The 22,295-nt window shown below is 52.4% G+C and overlaps 1 protein-coding gene and 1 long non-coding RNA gene across 11 annotated transcripts in view; one reads left to right on the forward strand and one right to left on the reverse strand.

The window, feature by feature from the left end:
* PLB1 (phospholipase B1) overlaps positions 1-22,295 on the reverse strand; it is a 178,542-nt gene that overhangs the window by 16,530 nt on the left and 139,717 nt on the right. For all 9 annotated transcript variants that reach the window (XR_003434109.1, XM_027113504.1, XM_027113503.1 and 6 more), the window contains 14 exons: positions 21,695-21,775; positions 21,068-21,133; positions 19,843-19,943; positions 18,758-18,839; positions 17,982-18,086; positions 16,836-16,931; positions 16,213-16,284; positions 9,904-9,969; positions 6,719-6,779; positions 6,109-6,167; positions 4,086-4,153; positions 3,795-3,838; positions 3,478-3,577; positions 774-825 (listed from right to left, as the gene is read on the reverse strand). Coding sequence is in view for 8 of the 9 variants with exons in the window: in XM_027113504.1 (XP_026969305.1) it covers positions 774-825; positions 3,478-3,577; positions 3,795-3,838; positions 4,086-4,153; positions 6,109-6,167; positions 6,719-6,779; positions 9,904-9,969; positions 16,213-16,284; positions 16,836-16,931; positions 17,982-18,086; positions 18,758-18,839; positions 19,843-19,943; positions 21,068-21,133; positions 21,695-21,775 (1,053 nt within the window). In the remaining variant the exon portion in view is untranslated. The remainder of the gene's footprint in view (positions 1-773; positions 826-3,477; positions 3,578-3,794; positions 3,839-4,085; positions 4,154-6,108; positions 6,168-6,718; positions 6,780-9,903; positions 9,970-16,212; positions 16,285-16,835; positions 16,932-17,981; positions 18,087-18,757; positions 18,840-19,842; positions 19,944-21,067; positions 21,134-21,694; positions 21,776-22,295) is intronic.
* LOC113623900 (uncharacterized) lies at positions 828-8,037 on the forward strand. Of its 2 annotated transcripts, XR_003434116.1 has the most exons (5): positions 828-1,524; positions 2,551-2,670; positions 3,461-3,607; positions 6,496-6,655; positions 7,754-8,037. It is a non-coding gene; the product is annotated as an uncharacterized LOC113623900 (long non-coding RNA). The 2 variants fall into 2 exon arrangements; XR_003434117.1 differs by lacking the exon at positions 6,496-6,655.

Consider the following 22,295-nt stretch of genomic DNA (forward strand, 5'->3'; position numbering starts at 1 on the left):
TGTGTGTGTGTGTGGTGTGTGTGTGTGTGGTGTGTGTGTGTGTGTGCTCCCTCAGTACAGAGGACCTTTTTCCCTTTGAGATCCTCCTAAGAAAGTTGCGGTCCAGGAGGAGGTGGTGTGTATTAACCCACCCCTAAAATGGGATCGAAAGGCCTTCAGAGGAGCCGAGGGCACAAGACACATCTAGAAGCAAAAGCCCAGAGCTGGCCTCTCTTCAGGCCTGGGTCCAGGGAGGGGGGTGGAGGAGGAGCCCCTCGTGGACTGAGAGTTGGGAGGGGGACGGGGCGGCCCCCGGAGGAGCCTGCTTTCCACTCAGCGCCGCCATAATAGGAGTCCTCCCGGACGGTGAGTTCCAAGGCATAAACACAGAGTGTTTAAAAAAGTGCTGGTGGGGAGGTTTAGAGGGGCCGGGTTAGCGGGAAGGAGGAAGGGTTGGAATGAGCTGCCTAATTTTAGAAGCCAAAGTTTACATAATAGGGCTCTGGAAGCCAGCTCCTGGGTAAAGTGGAAAGCCGCCAGAGGCCGAGGCCTGCCACCTCCGGCCACCCTCTGCCCCTCTCACCTCCTGCAGCCGGCCCTGGGGGGAGGGGGCGGCAGAGACGGGCGGCGTCTGGGTGGCAAGGCCTGCTCCTCGTGGCTCGTTTGGCCCCTCTTAAGGACCAGCCAAGAGCCTGAGCTGCAGTGATACAGAGGGGGCTCTTTTAGGGCGGCTTGCACCCACCCCAGCTACGGGCAGAGCACCTTCCAGGGGCGGCCCGGGGTCCTGTACTCACAGGGCTGTTCTTCATTCGCTCCATGAGGTCCCGGGCCTGGGCTGGCATGTCACTGGAGGGGGGAAGAGAAGGGGACATTAGGGCTGGCTCACGAGGGAGGGCTCAAGCTGTAGGATTTGGGCCTGGCAAGGAGATGTTTCAGGAAGAAAAATGTTATATAAAGTTCACTCTTTCAGAATGCATTGCAAGGCTTTCCATTCTCAAGAAATCTCAACCTGTTTAGAAAAATCAAAGATCTGCCCTGGACCTTGAAGCCATAATTGATCCTGACCCTGCCAAGGGCTAATCTGCATCTCCCCACCCCCTTCTGCAGGCCTGCTCCTCTGAAGCCACTTCAGGGGGATTTGCTCGACCTTCCCATCAGGGACATTCCCTTATACTTCATCCAGCTCTTTCGCTACAGGATGAAACTGAATTGAGCCTGTTCAGTTCTTATTTGGCTGCCTGTTTTAAAAATAACCTTTTGTATATTTGAAAAAATTCATCGTCCCAAATGATCCCTCAGCTTTTTCCTTTCCAGGCTTCACGGCTCCTTTAACCTTTACCTCTAAGTCCCACTCTTCATTCCTTTAATCCTTTTGTTATTCTCCTTGTAGTTCCTTTGGATTTCCACACCATTCCCCATCTCCTCACTTCTCCCACTTGCAACAAAACAGGACGGGGGAGACAAATACGGACAGGACTAGTTCTTCCTTCACCTCCTGGATACCTGCCATGAACGAGGAATTGAATGCTTCTGGATGAGAGACAGGTATGTCAATGGAAGCTTACCCAGCAATAAAGGGGAATGAACTAGTGATACACAAAACAATGGGGATGTATCTCAAAATAATTTTGCTGGGTGGAAGAAGGTAGACAAGAAAAGAGTACATAGTCTATGGTTCTGTTTCTGTAAAGTTCTAGAAAATTAAAACTAATCTATAGGGACAAGAAAGCAGGTCAGTGGTTACCTGGGGCCCAGGGAGTGGGGTAGAGACAGGAAGGGGCGGGAGGGAGAGATTGATTACAAAGAAATACAGGGAAACTTTTGGAGGTGATGGATATATTTATCATCTTGATTGTGGTAACGGTTTCACAGGTATATGCATATTACAAACTGATCAAATTGTACACTTTTAATACGTACAGTGTATTCGTCAATTACACCTCAATAAACTGTTATTTAAAAAAAGATATGTATGTGAGAAGGGATACAGCCAATGGAGGCTTCCATGGAAGAAATCATAAAAGCAGTAACTGGTACAGAATGGGCATTTTAAATCTTTGCATGTCCACAGTGAGCTGGGCATGTGGCCAAGCATACGTGGTACCATCCCTGCCATGTTTCTCATTAATACATTCAGGACCGTATCTCACATGCTACTGCTATTGATGCGTGTGTCAGAAAGCTATAAAGAAAGCCTGTCCTGGTTAAAGGTGACCACAGAAATCCCTGTAACCTTTTAATAGGTTCAAGCTATGAACAGGGGAATCCACGGGTGACAAGCCCTCAAGGGCACTAGGGGAAGTCAGGCTTTAAAGAAGCTGCATGTCTCGGCTACTTCCCCGGCCACTCCTCCCCAGGTACTCTTGCTGCCTGATGGAGACACCAAGCAGCAGTGAAATAGAAAAAGCAGTTTAAGAGAAGTGAAGCAGGAACGGGGAAAGGGGCTTGAATGTCAACAGACTAAGGAATCAATTCCTGGTTAATAAAGCCTGGGCTCTAAAAAAAATAATAATGGTAATACCAGCAACTAGAGGTTGATATGATGGCCCCATGAAGCCCAATTTTTTGCAGAAAATAATTCTTCCTGCTTATGATGTTGAGGACCTGACATCGCTTCCTGTGGCTCAGAGGCTCAAAGCGAGCGTGGGGCCCTCCTTACCGCGTCTGAAAGGAACTTTCCCTGTAAACAGGGTGAGTCAAGCGGGTTCTGTTTCCCTGGTGATCTGAGTGCAGCAACCCTTCTACAAAGCAAAGACCCAGGACGCTCTGTGCAGAAAATCAATGAACTCCATCAGGCATTTCAACTTTAATTATCTGGGTTGTTGTCAACCACAGAAATCCAAGTGCAAACAGACAACCGCCATGTTGTTTCGAGGCTCTACCATCTAACTCCCTAGTGTCAATACCATCTAACTCCCGAGTGCCAACATACGGCTTTTTCGGAGTCAAGGGCTGGAGGTTCAGAGGCGAGAGAAGGGAGGAGGGAAGGGCGGCCAGCCGTGAGGTCCTGCTCTGTGTCCCCAAGGTGCTGAGAGTTGTCACCTGCACATTCGACCCCAGCCTCCTCGGGGCTGGGAGACCAGCTGGAGTCAGCAGGAGGGCACCCTGCGCCCTGGCCGCATGCTTCCTGTCCGGCCACCCTCAAGGGCTTCTCCCCGCTGCCCTGAGAGGTGCTAACAGCTCAGTGGGCAGAGCGAAGGCTCTGATTCAGCCTGGTCTGATCCTGGCTCCTCTGGTCCCTCGCTCTGATAACCTTGGGCCGTTCAGGAAACGGTCTACGCCTCTGTGTCCTCACGCTAGTACCCATCTTGAAGGGTGTAAGGATTACAGGAGATGATCCACGTGAGGGGGCAGCTCAGGGCCGGGCAGCAGAAGTGCTCCGTGCACCACGGCTCTTACGGCCCGTCTGTGGGCCCGGGTCCCAGACACCACCCTTCTCTCGTCCCCGATCTCTCGGCCTTGCCCTCCTCTGTCCCTCCAGTACCCACGTCTACTCACCGAGCTCTGGCCCCTCCCACTGCTGCATTCAGCCCGGCCGTCTCCTCCCGGGTGCCGGCGGAGAAGCCAAAGATTTTGGGGTTGAACTTCTTCAGAATGTCTTTGAAGAGGGAAGGAGCAGAGAGCACAGGTGAGAGGGAGATGGACGTACAGTGTTGGGGCACAGGTGTGGGCAGGACGCTTCTGGGTCTCTTCAGGGCAGGCTGACTTCTCTCCTTACAGACAACCTTCTCTTCCCTCACTCAGTGGAAGGGCCCTGGCCTCAGGGAGGGGTTGCTACGGCCACAGTGATGGTGCCTCTCCGTGTTGCTACTTACTGGGCAGTGTGGTGTGGGTCCCCAAGTCGCCGTCCCCTCCAATGCTGGGGAAGAGAAAGCACATTTGTTAAAATCACAGGTCATCATATTTCTGAGTCAGAACCAGACAGTCTGCCCTGGGGCAGGATTCCCATCTCCCTTAGGAACAACGGAAGCATCGGGGCATCGCCTTGCATCCCAGCACCGGGCCTCGAGTACCCGGCCTCATCTCTGGAGGGGTGACAGGGAAACACACCACCCATGCTTCTGTGGGGAGCGTCATCAACAGAGATGAGTGGAGAGCACCCTCACCTCCAGGAGAGTCCCCTCCAGGCTGTGGAGAGGTCACTGGAGTTGCTGGGTCGGGCTCCCACCGCTGTCTGAAAGGCAAAGAGAAGGCTCTAGAGCTGGGCTGGGTCGGGTGCAGGCTGGGGGCACTGGGGAGGGGCCCTCTTGCCCTGGTGTAGCAGCTGGGACCTGGATTTACCTTTTCTGAAAATGGTACCAGCTTTTCCCCAGGCCACTTAATCTCGGAGTCGTCCTGACTTCCCAATCTTCCACACGCAACCAGTAACCAAGTTGTGGAAGAAGCAAGATTCTTCCTCCCCAACCTCTCTGGCTTCCATCCCTTTCTTCGTGTTCCCTTTGCCATCTTTCCAGGTGAGACTCTCATCTCCTCACCACGGACAGCTCTGGCCTCCACCTGACCCCACGGTCTCCAGTGTCTCTTCCCATCTCACGGGGCTGCCCACCTGCTCTGCCAAGCACACCTGTTCCTTCACGCCTCCCTCTGACTCTGACCTTCCAGTGGGTGTCTCTTACTCACAGGGTCAGAGCCAAACCCCTTCACCAACATCCAGCGCTCACCATGACCTGGTTTCCACTTTCCTTTCCTTGTTCACCGCCTCCTTTCCTGTCCACACAAACCTTCAGGTCTAAACAAGTTGATCTGAAGCATGAGGGCCTTGGACCGGCCTACTAACAGCCACTCCATCCTTTCTGGGAATGCTGAAACTCCTCCTTTCCAGCCATTATGTCTCCAGTTCATTCTCTAACACCTTTGTCAATTTCTGCCTCCTCCATAACGCTTTTTTTAAAGGCCCTATTTTTTAAATTAATGTCTATTGGAGTATAGTTGCTTTCTAAAGGCCCTATCTTAAAAAAAGAGAGTATTCCTCTTTGAAAATTACAAAATTAGTATGCATTCACTATAACCAGTGAAATGATACAAAGATGTTTTCATTACTAATTTACCCCTACTTTAATAACCTGCCCCCTGCTCCAGGGTCTACACCCCCTCCCTCCTCACCCCTTACCCTCACATACACACTACCAGGATCAATTAATGGTTAAGAGCCTGGTGTGTATCCTTCCTTCCACAGCTTTCCCCACGTTCATACCAAAATTAAAACACACTCAAACCCATCTGGAGAAGTTGTTCTTTACTGAAATGAATACCTGATTTCACAAGTCCGGTTTGTCCCCGATATGATTACGTACCTCCTTCTGTGTAAGTGTTTTTTATTTCCCCAGCTGGACAAGTTTCTAGAGGGTTAAGACTACATCTCATACTTATTTTCCCTCTGAATTGCTAGCAGAGTGTCTCACACACAGACAATAGCTAAATAGTTGGCCCATACAATTCCTTTAGTGAAACTGTGCTATGTGCAGGTATTGGGCCCCCTCTGCCCCCACAAACACATCTTTAAATGGGGTGAGCGGGTGCTGGGCAGTGTGTGGGTAAGACCCACCATCCTAGGAGTCTGGGTGAAGGAGATGAGTTCCCTGGTAAAGGCAGGCAGACTTGGATAAGTACCTTAACACAGGGGTCCCCAACCCCCGGGCCTCGGACCAGTACTGGTCCGAAGCCTGTTAGGAGCTGGGCCGCACTGCCGGAGGTGAGTGGCGGGTAAGCGAGCGGAGCTTCACCTGTGATTCCCCACCGCTACTCATCGCTCACTTTACCACCTGAACCCATCCCCTGCCCCCCTCCCCTGTCCATGGAAAAACTTCTTCCACGAAACCTGTCCCTGGTGCCAGAAAGGTTGGGGACCGCTGCCTTAACACACACAGATGAAATGCTTGGGAACAGTGGGGAGGGGGATGGACGGCTTCTATCAGGGGATGGAGGGGAGGCCCCGTGGAGGAGGTGGTATTGAGCCAGGCTGTGGAAGGGAGGAGGGGAGGGCATTCTCAATCGCCTGCTGGTGTTTTGCGGCTGCCTGGCTATGTTTCATTGCCGGACACAGGTACGTTCTCGGCTAAATGCTGAACACAGAGCTGATGTGGAGGAAGAGGTGATTCCGCACAGGGCCTGGCCCAGCTCAGTACTCACAGTCAGCGAGTCACCCAGGGCAGCTACCACTTTGATATCCGCTGGCCGGAGCTCATGGACTAGAGAGACAGGAAAAAAGATGGATGGTCAGTGGAGGTCTTCCTTTGAAACTATTAACTTGGCTAGGAGTCTGAGATTCTGTTCTTATCCCACAGGTTCCCATTAAACTTATTTCCAGCCTTAGGCTTTAGAAAATTTGTATTTTCCATCTATTCAGAGCAACTAAGGCACTGAAGGTGATGGGCTTGATGGCTCTCATCCATCCTGAGAGGAGCCCAGTTCACACCGGAGCGGTCCAGGAAAGCTCCAGCTGGGTCGGGGGCGGGGGGGTCATGAGCACAGGTAGAGAGGACCCCAATCCCTGACTATACCTACCTCACTGGGCAGGGAGGTCTGAAAGGCTGCCATCGGGACTAAGCCAAGGGGAGAAGTGTGGTTTGTGGAGAGCCCGGGAGCCCAGCAGTGCTGCAGCCTAGCTCGTCATGGGCTACCCGGGATCAAGGTCTGCACTGCACGGGAATCAGCAAGACCTGCTCAAGGCTCCAAGGTGTGTGTGTAGGTTGACTGAAGGGGGCCCTTGACTGAAGGGGGTGATGATGTTTATACTAACCTGATGTGGGGACACTGTTGGAAGGATTCCACTCCTCACACAGGAAGTCACTGCCCCAGTTCTAAATCAACAGGAGGAAAGACACAACACCCGACACTCACTGTGCAGGAAGGTTAGCTTCAGCCCAGGAAGAACTAGCTAAGGAATTCTTGGTGGGGGCTGGAATTATGTTACTGTAGGGGATCATGTGAGGCTAGAGCTGTGAGTTGTGGATGGAGCGAGAGGGGAATCAGAGAGGAGAAAATAGGTCTCTCCCCACCCGCCATGCACAAAACACATGATGTGTGGACACACTCATGCACACCCACAGTCTTTCCCACCTCAACTTATCTACACCCTTAAATGGAGCCCACAGTCATCCGAAGTAGGGGAGAAAACAGTGAAGGTGTGCAACAGGTGGTCTCCCAAAGGAACACAGACCTGGATGCCTCATAAGAGGTTCCATGTGGGTTTTGGTGGTGTCGTTTAACATGAAACTAATGTACACTAATTACAACGCTAGGACCAAAACAATAATTACAATATATTTAGGACAGTAATGTGAAATTTTTACAACTGCCAAGTTTCTGGTTTCTGCATATCATCATTTCCTCTGGTGTATTTAACTTAATAGCCAAAGAATTCCTTGTATGTATATAAATTAACATCTATAACCTGGGCACCTTCAGTCCAATTCTCTTGTCTCTGGAATATAGGGCACACTTGCCAGGTGCTGGAGGAGGGGATGGGGAGGGAAGCAGAGGGCGCAGAAGTTGGGGGAAAGATAGAGTTCCTTCCCTAGTGCAGACGCTTGCATATGCCCAGAGCGGCCTGAGGGACAAGCCCAGTAGGGCTGAGTGCACAGTAGGGCTCCACACACAGCTGTTGTCCGGTTGACTGATTCTCTAGGCCTGTGGTTGCCAAAGGCTTTGGAAGCTTGTCTCTTTCATTTGGTCAGATGACGAGGCAGACATGCCTTGTTAAAACACTCCTCTCACAAGGGAGCAAAAATGAAACTTCCTTTAAATATTAGTTGCTTAATCTGATGTAATTTAGTTTATTCCAGGGAACTGCTCAATTCATCACACGGATGGAGTCCTTCTGTGTGGGAGTTCTACTGAAATCAAGAACACGTTTGTGCGCAGATGACAAATATCTGGGGAAGATGCAATTAAAAAAAATTCTATAGCCGTGAGCACTTTAGGAACATCTCAGAGAACTGGTGAGCCAGAGACAAGCCCATCCCATGCAGATGAACAGACCCAGGTTGGAAATGGAGCACTCTCGTCTGTTCCAAGGGAAGAACTGTACTTGGCACCCTATGCCAGGGCACCCGGATCCCCGGTGGGTCTTGTTAAATGCAGATCCTGAGACAGCAGGACTGGTGTGCTGCCTAAGACTCTGCATTTCTAACAAGTTCTCAAGTAATGTTGCTGTTGCCTGTCTGTGGCTAATTTAAATAGCAAGGTATTTTAAAAAAAGAAACAAATCCCACCACTTTCTAGGCCTGGGTTTTTAACTCTTCCGGCAACAGAAGCAAAGACACATGAGACTAAGATCCAAGAGGACAGAACCAGAACCACTGTTTTCACCAGTGTATACCCAGCACTTTGCACAGTGCCTGCGCCATTTAGGCATCCAATAAATATACGCATGTTAGATAAACCAATCAATGCCCAACTGACAAGATGTAGCTGACATTTCAATTCTAATGGATTTTGTTCGTGGTTGGCCTGGGACACGCCTCTGTTGGGCTAACATGAGCCTAAGAGAATTCAGAGAGGCTGGATGGTGGCACTACCACATGGCTTGCATCCCAGCGCTTAGCACCTAACGGTTCTTCAATAATTTCAGGTGAGTTCGTCTCAGTGCTTCAGCTGGCTTATAAAACGTCTTTCCTCAATCACTCCTGCTGCTCCCGAATCCATTTTCCACACTAGTCAGGGGGTCTTTAAAAAGGTGAAATAGATTACATCACCTTCTCCTAGAACCTCCGACAGTTTCCCACAGTGCTCCACCTGAAGTCCAACCTTCTTTCTTAGGGATTCAGATTCTGTGGGATCGGTCCCTCAATAAACCCTCTGGTCTCATGACCTACTCTCTACCTCATTCACACGCCCACAGCCACACTGACTTCTTTCTCTCATCAAATACACCCGACTCAGCCCCACTTCTGAGCTTTTGCACTCCCTGGTCCTGCCTGGGACTCTGGCTCTGGCTCTCCAGATAGCTGGCGTCTTTTCATCATACACATCCCAGCTCAAATCTCTCCTCCTCAGAGAGGCCTGACGTGGTCTGCACGGCTCATCAGAACATGCCACCCTCCCTGCCCCATCTCACTTTCCTGCATCACCTTCCTCAGAGCTGTCTTCACTCTACGAAATGATTGTGCTTAGCTGTCTACTGGATGCCTCCTCCGGTAGATTGTAAGCTCCATGAGGGGTGGGACCCATCTGTCTGGTCCACTGCTCTATCTTCCTGAATCAGCGTCTGACACACAGTAGGTGTCCAGTCTGGAACGACCTCTAACTCCTGAGGGCAGGACCACGCGGACACTTCTCTGAACGCCCTCCAGCCCCTCGCACAAGACTGGACAAACCATAGGTGCTCATCCGACACTGGTGGTTGATCCCTTGATCTGGTGGCCGACACATGTGGTCTGGACCAGGCTGGTCCTGCAAGGCCGGGTGTGGTTCAGGATCCTTCAGGCCATCTTTGCAGTAGCTGCCCCTAAAGTCATGGGCCCTGAATCCTCAGAGCTAGAATGATTGACTTGAACCAAGCAAGCCCTGGAGACCCACCTGCATATGCGTCAGCTTCCTGTTGGGCCCAGCCCCCGGAATTGAGGTTCTTCCCACTCAACGACAGGAAATTGACAGTGCATCATACCCACCGCCTCCCCCTCATCTCTTCTTGAAAGGCTGAGCTGCCTGATCAGAAATGATGTTTGTGCAAAGGTCAAAGACAACTGATCCACAGGCACTTCCTCTAGTTGGTTGCTGACATCAGGTAAACACTTGAGAACATGTTAGGACAATCCTGGGACTTTGTGGTTCAGGAGCCTTTTCTTCACATTCCAATTTCCAGTATGTAAGCGGGGTACGTTTCTGATTAAGCTAACTCTCGGAAACCCACACCACGCCCCGAGTCGCCGGGAGGTGGAAATGGTTTGTCCCTGAGAGAGGCAGACGTGCGTCGGGGGTTACCTCAATGGACGGCTTGGTGGGGTATGTGTAGTTACTGTTCCGGGGGGTTCTCAGGAAGGGTTCATTCTAGGAGAGAAAAGAAACCACAGGGAGAGGTTATCTGACAGCCTGGAAGATTGCTTAGGAAACATTAAGTACTAACAATCCTGTCCTGTAGATTTATTTAACATGATCTTCTGCATTTAAATAGAAAGAACCGTACAAACATAATTTCATTCATTCCCTAGAGGATTTTACATAACAGCTTTGACAAGGGATGCACAATAAAAGGCCTAAAAAGGGTTCCATACATGTTCTATTCAGGGTTCTGCGCTTTTGTTTTCACCCTGACAATTGAACATCTCCCTAATCCTCAGAATGATTTTTCTTTCCTTTGTCATTTCTCTGGCAAGAGATTCACATTATAGCACTTTTTTCTTCACCAAAAAGTGTTATGATCATCAATGTATTTTAATATCTGCTGCTATTAGTATGATTTTGCCTCCTTTGAATTATGTATCTTACCCCCTTCGGGTTGGCTTCACATACTCTGGTTGTGTTTTTTTCTCGTGAAACAGCCTCTTCTTTCCCTGCTCGCCTATTTATTTTACAATCAGTTTCACACACGCCCAGTCAAGAATCCAGGTCTATTCAGTTGTGGGTGATAAGTTGGTCGAAGAAGGAAGTAGACAAAGGAGAAAAGGGGGAAAGCAGGTAATGAGAAAATGTGAAAATGACAGTGAAGCAATAAGAAGTTCATAAGCCAGAGATCAGGCCAAACAGCCCAGGGCTGTCAACACCTTCACAAGACGCGCTGAGTGGGGTAGAAGGGCCATGGTCTGAAAATTTGGGAATAACATGGGAGTAAGTAGGAAGAACCGGAATGTTGGAGAAGAGGTCATTGGAGATCCGAACCAGGGGTTGAGAGCTGACTGCCCATCTGCTCTATTTTGGCCTGAAAGGTGCTTAAAAAGGAAGAGGAGGAAAGGAAGGGAGAGGAGAGAAGACCAACTCTGAATGCTTCCCGAAGAGGCGTGTGCCCTTCAGTTCTGGCCCTACCACCTCCTCTTGTCCCAGACATGATCCCATCCACACGGTCGTGTTCCTGCCTGGCACTGCAGCTGAGTTTGCAACCCCTGAATGCCCCCGCTTTACAGATGAGGAGCAAACGGGGGGCAGAGTGGAGGAGGGACCTGCTCCAGGTGGAGAGCAGGAAGTGAGTGCAGAGCCGGGCCCGACCCGTCAAGCCTCCTGACCAGCAGTGGCCTCCTTCCATTCCTCACGGGGAATTCCTCCTGATCACGGGGGTCAGGTCCGAGAAAGACCCTGCTGGTCAGACAGAGGGATGAGGAAGAGAAGGTCTCAGCAGTCACCTTGGAGGATGAAATCTAGGTACATGAAAGCCCTAGCCCTCAGCACAGACCTTGGCTCCCTGGGCAGTGCACGTCTCTCCTAACCTCCGAGTCTTGGCATTCCTAGCCTGCAACATGATTCAGAGGGGGCACTCGGGGCCAAGGGCAGGAAGTGTGCCCTGGACCATCTGCAACACTGCAAGGAGACAGAGCTTACAATGGCGCGTCGCCCCGGCTAACGAGGCTTGTCTCTGGCCAATGCTATTGTGCCCCCTGAGCTTCACCATCAGACGAGGGCGCTCTGGGAGCATCCTATAAATAAATGCCCCACCTTTGTAGAGCCCCATGTGTTCAGAGCTCTGTTCTAGGTGCCAGAATGAGGGGAGGATACAGAGGCTTACAACCCGGTCAGGCAGAGAACATGAGAAGCATCACGTAGCGAAGCATCAGAGGATAGCGCATCCGGTAAGTGCAGTAATTGCCGAGGAACAGTTGCAAGATCTGGGAATGTGTGGTCCTCAAAGACGAGACTCACTGGGAGGGGGGTCACTCGTTATCATTCTCTCCCCACTTCACGGGAGCCCCGATGGGGCACAGGGCCTGGGGGCTGGAGCTAGTCTCAGAGTGGTTACCACAGGAAGAACCGGAGAGCAAAGACGCTCCCTGCCCTTCCAGACATGCTTAAAATCAAACTGGAGAGCCTATTCCATCTCATGATCCAACGGTAGAGGGAGGGGCCAGAGAGGGGAGACTGAACTAAGGCGTCAGGGAGACACTGGAATGCGGTGGGGAGTGAGGCCAGAACGGGAACAATGAGAACAGGTCCAGGACAGTGGCAGACAGGCGGCCTGGGTGCCCTGGGCCCGTTGACCGCACTGTGTCTGCATGAATCAGACTGGGTTAAAGGCCTGGCGCTGAGCAGAGGGAAGAGGGAGCCCATTTAGTCCGCTGGCTCTCCTAGGCGAGGTTGCTAACACCAGTAAGTAGAAAGCTAAGCCCATTGAAGGCCAGCACAAGGAAATGTTCTCCTAGTTAGAGCTGTGCAAAGATGGTGTGGCCTGCCGGTGGGCACAGCCCCGACAGCCACCTGATGTGAGTCAGCAACATGAGTCAGTGGTTTCGGGAAAAGGTCTTGTTCATCTTGGCAGTGTTACTAGGTGTAAAGTTCCGTGAAGGAGAGCTGGTTTTCTTCTGTTCTGTGCTGCTCGGACCAAACCAGGTGTGTACTGTCAGGGCCGGGCACCAACTTAAGGGGGGGGCCACGTTCCAAGGAGACATACCTACTACGTGAGGCAGGGTTTGGGACACTTGTCTGCGATAAATAGTTGAGGAAACTGAGGAGAAGACCCAGGGGAGGGTGGTAGTGGTAGAAGAGAGGAGGACATAACAGCGGTACATGGAACACCCTCTGACATTTCTGTCCCGCCTCATCCCAACCTCCCATCCTATCCCATCCCATCATCCCATCCCAAACGCGACCTACTAGGCTGATTTTACAACATATTAACAGGTAGCCACTTGGCTGTTAGAAAAGCACTGCCTTGAGCGTGTGGAAGTTTAAGTAGAAGCCATAGCCTCTAGTTGCCTTGGGAGGGATGTGGTAGAATAATTCAATTAGTATGTGAGAGACTGCCTCAACAGGACTCCAAGGCCCTCTGCACTGACATCCTAAGGTTATAAAATTCTCTGTTGCTCTGTGATGGGAAGCATCAGGTGACCTTTAACACACAAAGTGTTGAGAACCTGAACTGGGGTGGTGGCAGTGGGAACGGAAAGGATGCCAGCGGGAAAAGCACTAGGAAGGATCCTATCAGATAGCGTGCCTGACGTTTCACACCTGCAGAACTGTGACAGCCACAACAACGTGGACAGAAATAGGAAGTCCTAAGGATCAGAGAGTTTGGGAAGACAGCTATTTCGTTCCTATGGACGTTGTTACTCAAACATCATTTTTTGAATGAATATGAGTTTGAGATGATGAGGAGGTCTGGGCAGGAATGGGAGAAGTCCAAAGCATTCAAAAGACAATAGAGCCCATACGTAATTCAAAAGAGAAACACTGCTAAACAATAAAGGAAGTATAAGGGAATCCAACAAACCTCGGCTTTTTCTCAAGATGAAAGACTGGATGAAATAGCACTTGAAATTATTTCACTTTGTCTCTCCGTGTTTCCCCTTGGTTCCCCCATTCTGTGGGTACCCTGATCATATATTTAATCTGCCTTCTGGGTAAGCTTACACCATAGAGGGCAACCAAGGGGGAAAGATCTCTTAAGGGTTAGAAATAGAGCTCAAGTTTGGGGGAAAAAAAGTAAGAAATGATGACACAGGCTGGGGTATCCTAGGCAAAGACATTTAACGGGAAACCTTGGTAATGGACAGATCTCAGAGTGAGGGGACCTAAAGAAAGAGAAAAGAGAATAGGGCTGAGACATGGAAGTTGGAGAATGTCCACATTTTCGATGCTGGGAGAAAGGAAGGAGGGTTATTAAAAGAGATGAGAAGGGGCAGACGCTAGAAAAACAGAACAATCAAGGTGGCTTTACATCCACGAATGCAAGGAGGAATAAATTCACGGAGGAGGTGGCTAACTCTGACAAACGCGTCTAGAGAGGGCAAGAAAAAGACCTGAAAAAGGACTCCGCTCACCTTCGGCCGATTTCTTCAAAGCTTGAGGAGGAGCCACAGCCAGCAGCCCTGGGTTAGGGAAGGAGTGGGCAGAGGCCATGAAGGCAGGAAGGGGACAACAGTCACAGTCCACAGAGCAACTGATCAAAAGTTGGCCACAGGGCTTCCCTGGTGGCGCAGTGGTTGAGAGTCCGCCTGCCGATGCAGGGAACACGGGTTCGTGCCCCGGTCCGGGAGGATCCCACATGCCGCGGAGCGGCTGGACCCGTGAGTCATGGCCGCTGAGCCTGTGCATCCGGAGCCTGTGCTCCGCAACGGGAGAGGCCACGACAGTGAGAGGCCCACGTACCGCAAGAAAAAAAAAAAAAAAAAAAAAGTTGGCCATAAAATCCTGTGTGCAACCTTAAAGTCTAACAGAAATCCATGGAATACTGTTAAGTGCCCGACCTGGCTGGGCAGAATGCACTTGCAGTTGATTGGGGCTGGGGGAGGAGCAGGCAGGAAGCTGGGAGAGCTCCCCAGTGCTTGCATCCGTCCCTGCCCCCTCCTCCCTGCTGGGTCCTGCCTGTGGCCTCTATGTTTAGACTCAGCTAGGATTAAAATATGTGCTGCCTGGCCCCTGTCAGCTCACACTGAGTTGCTGGTGGACTTTTATATAGCTCCAAGGCACATGGGAGGGAGCAGATGGGACCTGAGGAATGCAGAATTCTACGTTGCCTGGTGCGGTGAGGTTGGGCTGGCCAACAGATGGATCCTTTTGGAATGTGCTCTGGGGTTGCCTGGCAACCGCTTCTCCCAGGCTGGGCTTCTACGTTCCAGGAGGCTGGATTTGCTCTCCTCTGCTCACCAATGGCTCATTCAGGTTCTGTCCAGGAGGAGAAGCGGAGCCCAATGTGGCTTGAGATTCTGGGTGAAGCAGCAGCCTTTTGGGGCTCCGTGCCTGATCTGGGACTTTGAAGCCCATGGTGACAGGGCTCTACCTGCCCCAGTGCCTAGGCTCCAACCTGGTACTTAACAGATATTTGTGAGGAGGAGAGCAAATGACGGCTCCCTGGAATGGGTTGTGATTACTTTTACTATTTAATGGAAGGGGAATTGGCAGATTAGAGAGGGTTTTCCATGGCTGATGTTCAGAATGGCCATGTGGGTTCTGAAAATATTGAAATACTTACCCCCGTATGGCTTACAGCCACTGCTCTGAGTCCCCGAATGCCCCCACTACCCAGGTTGCCTGGTCCCTCCCCTAGAACCCGCTGTGCATGGATCTAGCAATTAAAGGGTTTACACCTGGCACAGAAGGGCCCTCTAAGACCTTGCCCACATTGCACTGATTATTACATCTTTTGACCATCTCCTTCGCTCCAAGCCCTGGACCCGGCATCTGAGCCCTCTGCTACCACTGCCTTCACTCCTGCATCCCTTCTTCCCACCCTCCTGATGAAGCTGATGGTACAAAGGCTAGCCTGGGCCTGAGACTGGGGTGGGGAAGGCAGCAGACAGGGAGGGGTATGCCAGGCAGGGCTGCCCACTGTCTCTGGAGCCCTGGCAGACACACGGGGGAGCTGCAGGTCCTCTCCCTGCTCAGCTGGGAGGGTGGGAGAGGGCGAAGCAGCCCAACCCAGGTGGGAAACCCAGCCTCCCAGACCGGGTCACGCTCTCCTGCTTTCACTGCCTCTGAGGGCTCTCTGGCCTCAGCCTTATTTGGTTAAAGAGCCATAAGACAGGGGCTAGAAGAGGGGGTTGAAGGCAATGGGCACATGTACCTGCCCCACTCCTGGGCCTGAAATCAGGTTTAACAACCACTTAGATCTTCCTCCTTAAAAGGAGCCCAGCCAGCCTCACCCCAGTCATGGCAAGGCCGGGCCTGCTTGTCCCTCCCCCACCCAGCTCCAGGGCTCTCCTCTCTGACCCTCTCCCTGCCGGACATTCCCGATCCAGGCTCGACGACCACTAACCACAGCTTCTGAGCCCAGCTGGCTTCTTGCTAGGCCTCCAACCTGCAGCCGGACCTTCCCAACTGCCCCACGTACCGCTGCTGAAATGAGTGGTCTTCCCACCTTCTGGCTTATTAACGCCACTTCTCAAGAATCCACATCCGTCACCCTACTCGTCTCCCTCTACTGGGGCCAGGCCTCCTCTCCCACCTGCCTCTCCTAAAGACACAGGTGCTTCTGTACCCTCTTCTACCCCCCTCTGTTCTCCTCCACTTCCCTCCATCCTCCGAAGTCCGTCCTCTCCCAGTCAGGGGGCAAGATGGGCAAAGGGGAAGCTGTGGTGCGGGGTGAAGGGGATGGGTGGGGTCTGAGCTCTGGGTTTCTGGAGAGCAGCACAGCAGGCCCTCCCTCATTACCTGAGCAGGGCAGGGGAGGGGTATAGCTGCCATCAGGTCCAGGGTATCCGTTTTCTTTCCTAGTGGCTCAAGCTGATTGAGGAAGAAAAGAGAGACGTGCATGTACTAATTTGTTTCCCCTGAAGTGAACACTCCCTGGCAGGGCTTCCTGCAGTGGGGAGAGCTCAGATTTGCTTTCAGGGGGCCTGGCTTCTACTCCTGGCACTGCCACTTGCCAGCTGTGGGATACTGGGCCAGTTTCTTAGCTTCTGTAGGATTCAGCTTCCTCAGAAACTCCTAAGACTTTTCTTGCAGGGCTGTTGAGAAGCTTAAATGAGATAACATGGCTTAAACTGCCTAGAACAGCTGCTGACACATAGAAAATACTGAATAAACGTGAGGGTTCTGCCTTGCATTCATGTAAAGAGTCCCGCACCGCAGTTCAAAGCCCAGAAGAGGGGAGGCAGTTGATCCCGGAATCATAAGGACTCCGTATTTTCAGTTCTATACAGACTTCCACAGATGCGCTGGCCACTGCTCCTCTGTATCTTGCTTGCAAAGGGAGGCCAGGAACAAGCTCCATTCTAGGGGGCTTTGCTCTAGACTAGAACCCCAGAGAACCAGGGGCATCCCACTTATTTTACCATATTGACCCAAAGGGCTCTGGAGAGCTGGGAGTGGAATTTCTGATTTGGATGGAGGCAGTCTGGGGCGAAGAAGGACACATCCGGGCGCCCATCCTGAAGGAGAGAAACAGACGTCCTTAAGATCCCGTTGGCGCAGAGGGTGGATAGTGGGCCACAGCTGGTGGGCCTGACCCCTGGGGTTGACCTCTCAATGCCCTCCTCCCCCGAGGGTGCTCCCCGCCTGTGGCTTCCTAAGGCCCTGCTCACCTCGAGAGGGAGATCAGAGCAGTCCCACAGATCAATAGCCTTGAGTGACCCCAAACTCCTAATCTGCTTTCTGGTCCCACAATTCCCCTTATTTAATTAAGAAAGTGCTATATGTATGTTTAGGCACATGTACGTAACCCATGCCATGGTTGAGGGAATGAGATACTAGTCCCTGAGGAAGTCTTGGTCAGCCAGCTGGGTAAAGCTACTTCCCAGCCCTTGGCCAGCTGGTCCCAGTGACCTTGGTGGGGAGAAGAGGCCAAGCCTTGGGGCAGGCCTGGGCAAAGCCTAGGTGCTCAAAGCTTCCTCCGGCTTCCCTCCAGATAGGCCAGGCCCTTGGGATGGAGGCCCAGGTAGAGAGAACTGAGTCCCCACCCTGGTCCATTCACAGAGCTCTTCTGCTCAGAGTGGAAGTGTCAGGTGGAGAGCAGAGCCAGGGGCGGAAACGGTACCCTCCGTTATAACTGCAGTGTTGGCTGTGGGGCAGAAAGTAAATAGTCTGGAATTGGACGTGTTCAAATCTCACCTCTGTGCCTTATTTCCTGTATGATTTTAGGGAAGATACTTCAAGTCTCTGAGCCTCTGTCATGTGGGGATGATAAAACTCACCTCAAAAGGCAGTTGTGAAGATTTGATGCGTGGTGCGCACAGTGCCTGGCACATAGTAGGTGCTCAATAAAATGGAGGCTGTGATGAGTAGTAATGAGAACATCTCACGTGGGACTCCCTCTGGGAATGCAGCTCTGATGTTCGGGGAAGCTGTACCCACCAGACCAGCAGCTGGAGAGCTGCCCGGGTCTGCCCCATTTATTTTCACTCTCACGGAAGCACTTGGCATTTCTGCCTTGAATTTTCTCCTCCCTTTGGCAGCCCTGTCAGGGAGGGCAGGGAGCCTACCGCCAGGATGGGGAGCTGGATGTTGTAGAAGAAGGGCTGCAGCACCACGGAGAAGTCCTCCCGCGTGTCGTAGCGACCTGACTCCACCAGCTCACGCATGCTGCTCTGGGGACACACACATGGGTGCCTTCTGCACACGCCCTGGGGCTCCAGGTGCCCATTAGGGCAGGGGTGTTGGGGGGTGGGTAGTGTCCTTGTCCCCGTCTCCCTCAACAGGTGGGCTGACTCAGTTCTTCCCTTGAGAACACAGACACACCTGATGGTAAATCTCTTTCCAGAGTATTGGATACGGGTTGTGCCACCTTTTGGTTTTGGTTTTAAGTGGACCGCAAGTTCTGAAGGGCCGGGCAGGAAGTCCCACAAGGAACAGAAAAACCTAGGGAGAGTCTCCAGAGGGCCCCCAGGCTCGGGACCTGCAACTCCCCATTCGTGCGTGGCCTGCCTGTTGGGGAGGTGGGAGGTTGGGGGGACAGCTGGGCCTCCAGGGTGCAGTGGAGGGAAAGGTAGTCCGATGGGGCACCTAGGGCTGCCGCCCTCTTCAGGCCAAGTGTCAGGGCTGAGCCACCAACGACAGCTCAGCCATGAGGACTCTGCCACCTGGGTTCCTTTGGGATGACTCCAACTGGGCTGCCTGAGACACCTCAGCCAGGAAGTGGCCTGGAGGGCGATGTTACCCCTCAAAGCCTGAACAGCTCTTCTCTTCCCCGTGTACCTCCCCCGGGGGGCTCTGGACTGGCGTGTTCATCGAGGGGGAGGAGAGACTTTCTTGGTCTTACCTGGTAGGCTCGGGTGACGGCCTCCAACCTGGCCAGCTCTTGGGAGCTCTCCCGCGGGGTCAGAACGCAGTTACACAAAATGCTGCACAGAGAGGGGGAGGCAGGGGGACCCAGAGCAGAAGCTTAGGTCAGAGACTGACTCTGCTGCGTGGGGCGGGGTGAGGCGCTCACCGGAGCCCTGGCTTAGGAGGCTCTGCCGCGTGTGCTCAGGGCAGGTTTCAGGCCTGACAGGGGGATGGACAAAGCCCCAAGGGTGTATGGGTGGGCAGCCTCTCACGTTAACAGAGTACAAGTGTTGGACCACAGGCCCTGGGCCTGCAGCAAATTACGCTGAACACGTGAATTTGGACAATGAAAAGCCAACGTTCAGTGTTTAGAAATAAAGTACAAGTGTCTGCTCTGGCGCTGGAGCTGGCATTTCGGGGCCTCTGATGCTCACGCCTCAGACACCTCCTGAGTTCACACTAGTGCCCCACTGTGTCCCCTTTTGTTTTGTTATGGATTATTTCACATCCATAAAATACACTTAATGTTAAAAAAGATATCTCTAGAGCACTCAGAATAGTACCTGGTGCACAGCAAAATTTTAAAAAGTATTTGTTAAATGAGTATATGGATATATAATGTAGGAAGAATAATAAAACACACGCCTTGCACCTCTCACGGAGCTTAAGAAACAAAACACTCCCAACTGGAAGCTCCCTGTGTGCTTCCCCAATTCGCTTCTTCCCCACAAAGGTAAGGGAATCTTGGGGACCATTCCCTTGCTTTCCATTACGCTTCCACCACCTGTGGACACGTCCCTATATGTTTCTCCTTCTCACAGGCTGGGCTGCACCGTCTCTGAGAACTAGTGTTTGTCCCAGCCCTAACCTCTTCCCCGTGGCTTCCCCGTGGCTTCCCCGTATCACAGAGGTTCTCGCTGATACCCTGAGGCTGGTAAGCGGGGGCCCTGGCTCCAACTTCCCAGAAGGAGGTGGTCCTGGCACAGACCCTATTACAGACTTGCACACATGGACGGACCAAGTCACAGAGACCCCGAGGAGTCCCCACCGCGTGAGCCAGACCAGCAAGCACCCGCCTACCTGGCCTGCTGCACCGGGCACTTGTCGGGGTTCCCCAGGAACACGCGCCGCATGACGCGGGGGCTCATGAAGTCCACGAGGTTGACCAGCGCCCGGGGTACCTACGGGAGAGGCTTCAGATGAGAGAGGGGCTGAGGGGCTTCTTTCACAAGCTGCCTTAGGGCCCCAAGAAGTGGGATCTGGCTCCGGAGTCCCTGAGTTGGGTTCTGGGAGGTGTCGACACAAGGTGACCACCTAGGGCCCTGCAGGCTGTGCCACCCACGTTGGCAGCAGCGTGAATGGGCCTCCTGGAGTGGGACAACATGGCAGACCCGAGTCTAAATGCTGAGGGCTCAGCTCGTTCAGCCATCAGTTAGTGAACCCAAATCCGTTAGCTTTTTTTTAAATTTGTTATTATTTTTTTAAATCTTTTTTAAAAATTTATTTATTTATTTTTGGCTGTGTTGGGTCTTCGTTGCTGCGTGTGGGCTTTCTCTAGTTGCGGCGAGTGGAGGCTACTCTTCGTTGCAGTGCACAGGCTTCTCATTGTGGTGGCTTCTCTTGTTGTGGAGCATGGGCTCTACTTGCGCGGGCTTCAGTAGCTGCGGCACGTGGGCTCAGTAGTCGTGGTACATGGGCTTAGCTGCTCCGCGGCATGTGGGATCTTCCCAGACCAGGGCTTGAACCTGTGTCTCCCGCACTGGCAGGTGGATTCTTAACCACTGCGCCACCAAGGAAGCCCCAAATCCGTTAGCTTTCATTTGGTGAGGTAGGTGCCCCGTTTGCCAGGACATTAGCCCTTGACTCTCTCCTTCCAGCCCGACCTGGGCTAACTCTGCTGAGCAGGCCCAGAGTCTTGGCAACCCATAGAAGCATCTGGTAGTCAGAGCGCCCCCTCCTGGGCAGCTGGAAAGGCTTGTCCATGCCAGGGGGTGGGGAGACCAGAGAGGGGCCTACTGTAGACACTGCCTGCCACTCAGAGAGCAGTGCCCAGCCTGGGAGCCGCCCAGCTGCCTCCACCAGGGAGTGTCCCAGGTAGAGGTGGGGGGACTGCCTTCCCTTCTTCAAGCCTGAGACCCTCGGGGCTGATTCCAAATAGAATGAGGCTTCCTTGGGGGGAAGCCCCAAACTCTGGAAAGGGCAGGAGCCCACGTCCTTGTCTGTCTCCTTCAGGGGAGGGGGCATTTCACCCTCTTGCCCCCAACACGCTTGAGTTGTGTCCAGCTTGTGGGAGCCCGCCACTCACCTCTCTGTGCAGGATGTCCAGGGCATTTCGGAGATGGTCAAAAAAGTTGGCTGCAGAATACAGATTCTGGGAAGAGACAGGATGGAGAGGAGGAGCTGGTTAGGGGGAGAGGGCAGTCTCCCCACCCAGCTCCAGCCCCAAGGCCTCGTTCTCCCTCGGCATCCAACTGTGACCAGCTCGTCATGTCAGAATCTGAGATGAACAGCTGGCTACTCGCTGTTGCCAAAGATGGGCCAGACAGAAGACTGGAACCTTCAGCCAGAGCTGTAGCTCAGGAGCAGAATGTGTCTAGTACCCCTTTCACGGGCTTGGGCTTTACTGCTTCTTCTCTTTCTGAATTCTCAGGAGTTGTAAGAAACGGGAAAAGGAGCACTGTATATCTGTCACTTGCTGCCTCATGCCAGCTGGGACATGGAGGGGGGAGCCAGAAATGCGAGGGTTCGGGGGGCAAGAAGTGTGTGCGTGCACGTGTGTGAATTGCGTGTGCATGTGCGTCTGTGCGTGCACACACACACAGGTGTAGATGGACAATCCTAGGGTTGATTCTAGGGACTGTTCTCAGATAGGATCTCCAAGGCTTACAGGTCAAATCAAGGGCGATGAGTAGGCCTGGCCCGCCCCCATTACCGAATCCGTGCAGTAGTCACATAAGTCACTGCCTCCAATCAACACCGTGATGACCTTCCAGTCCTCGTGGAAATTTACTCTCTACACAGAGGGAGGAAAATGCCTGATGATTTCCAACAAATAAAAACACCACAGCTAGGAAATCCATTCAACCCTCTAAAACTTCCTTGCCCTCTTGAAATAACAGCATCAGAATCTCAGAGCTGACAGAACTTCAGAGGTTTGTTTATAGACCACAGATTCTTAGCATCAGGAGAGATTTTCAAGGTCATTGTGATCAGCAACAAACCTCCCCCCAGCTGACGTAATCTCCTGAGGGCCTTCGACAGGGGCTGCCCTACTGCTGCTTGAATGCCTCTAGTGACAGGAGGCTCACTGGTTTCATGGCAGACAATTCCATTTGGGGACTTTAGTGGGTCAGAAAGTTAGTGTTTAAAAATAACCATAGGGCTTCGTTGATGACACAGTGGTTAAGAATCTGCCTGCCAGTGCAGGGGACACGGGTTCGAGCCCTGGTCCAGGAAGATCCCACATGCTGCGGAGCAACGAAGCCCTCACGCCACAACTACTGAGCCTGCTCTCTAGAGCCCGCGAGCCACAA

This window comes from Aethalodelphis obliquidens, unplaced genomic scaffold (assembly GCF_003676395.1).
Source record: "Aethalodelphis obliquidens isolate GAN/ISIS:26980383/991018 unplaced genomic scaffold, ASM367639v1 scaffold12, whole genome shotgun sequence".
In the NCBI taxonomy this organism is placed as follows: Eukaryota; Metazoa; Chordata; class Mammalia; order Artiodactyla; family Delphinidae; genus Aethalodelphis; species Aethalodelphis obliquidens.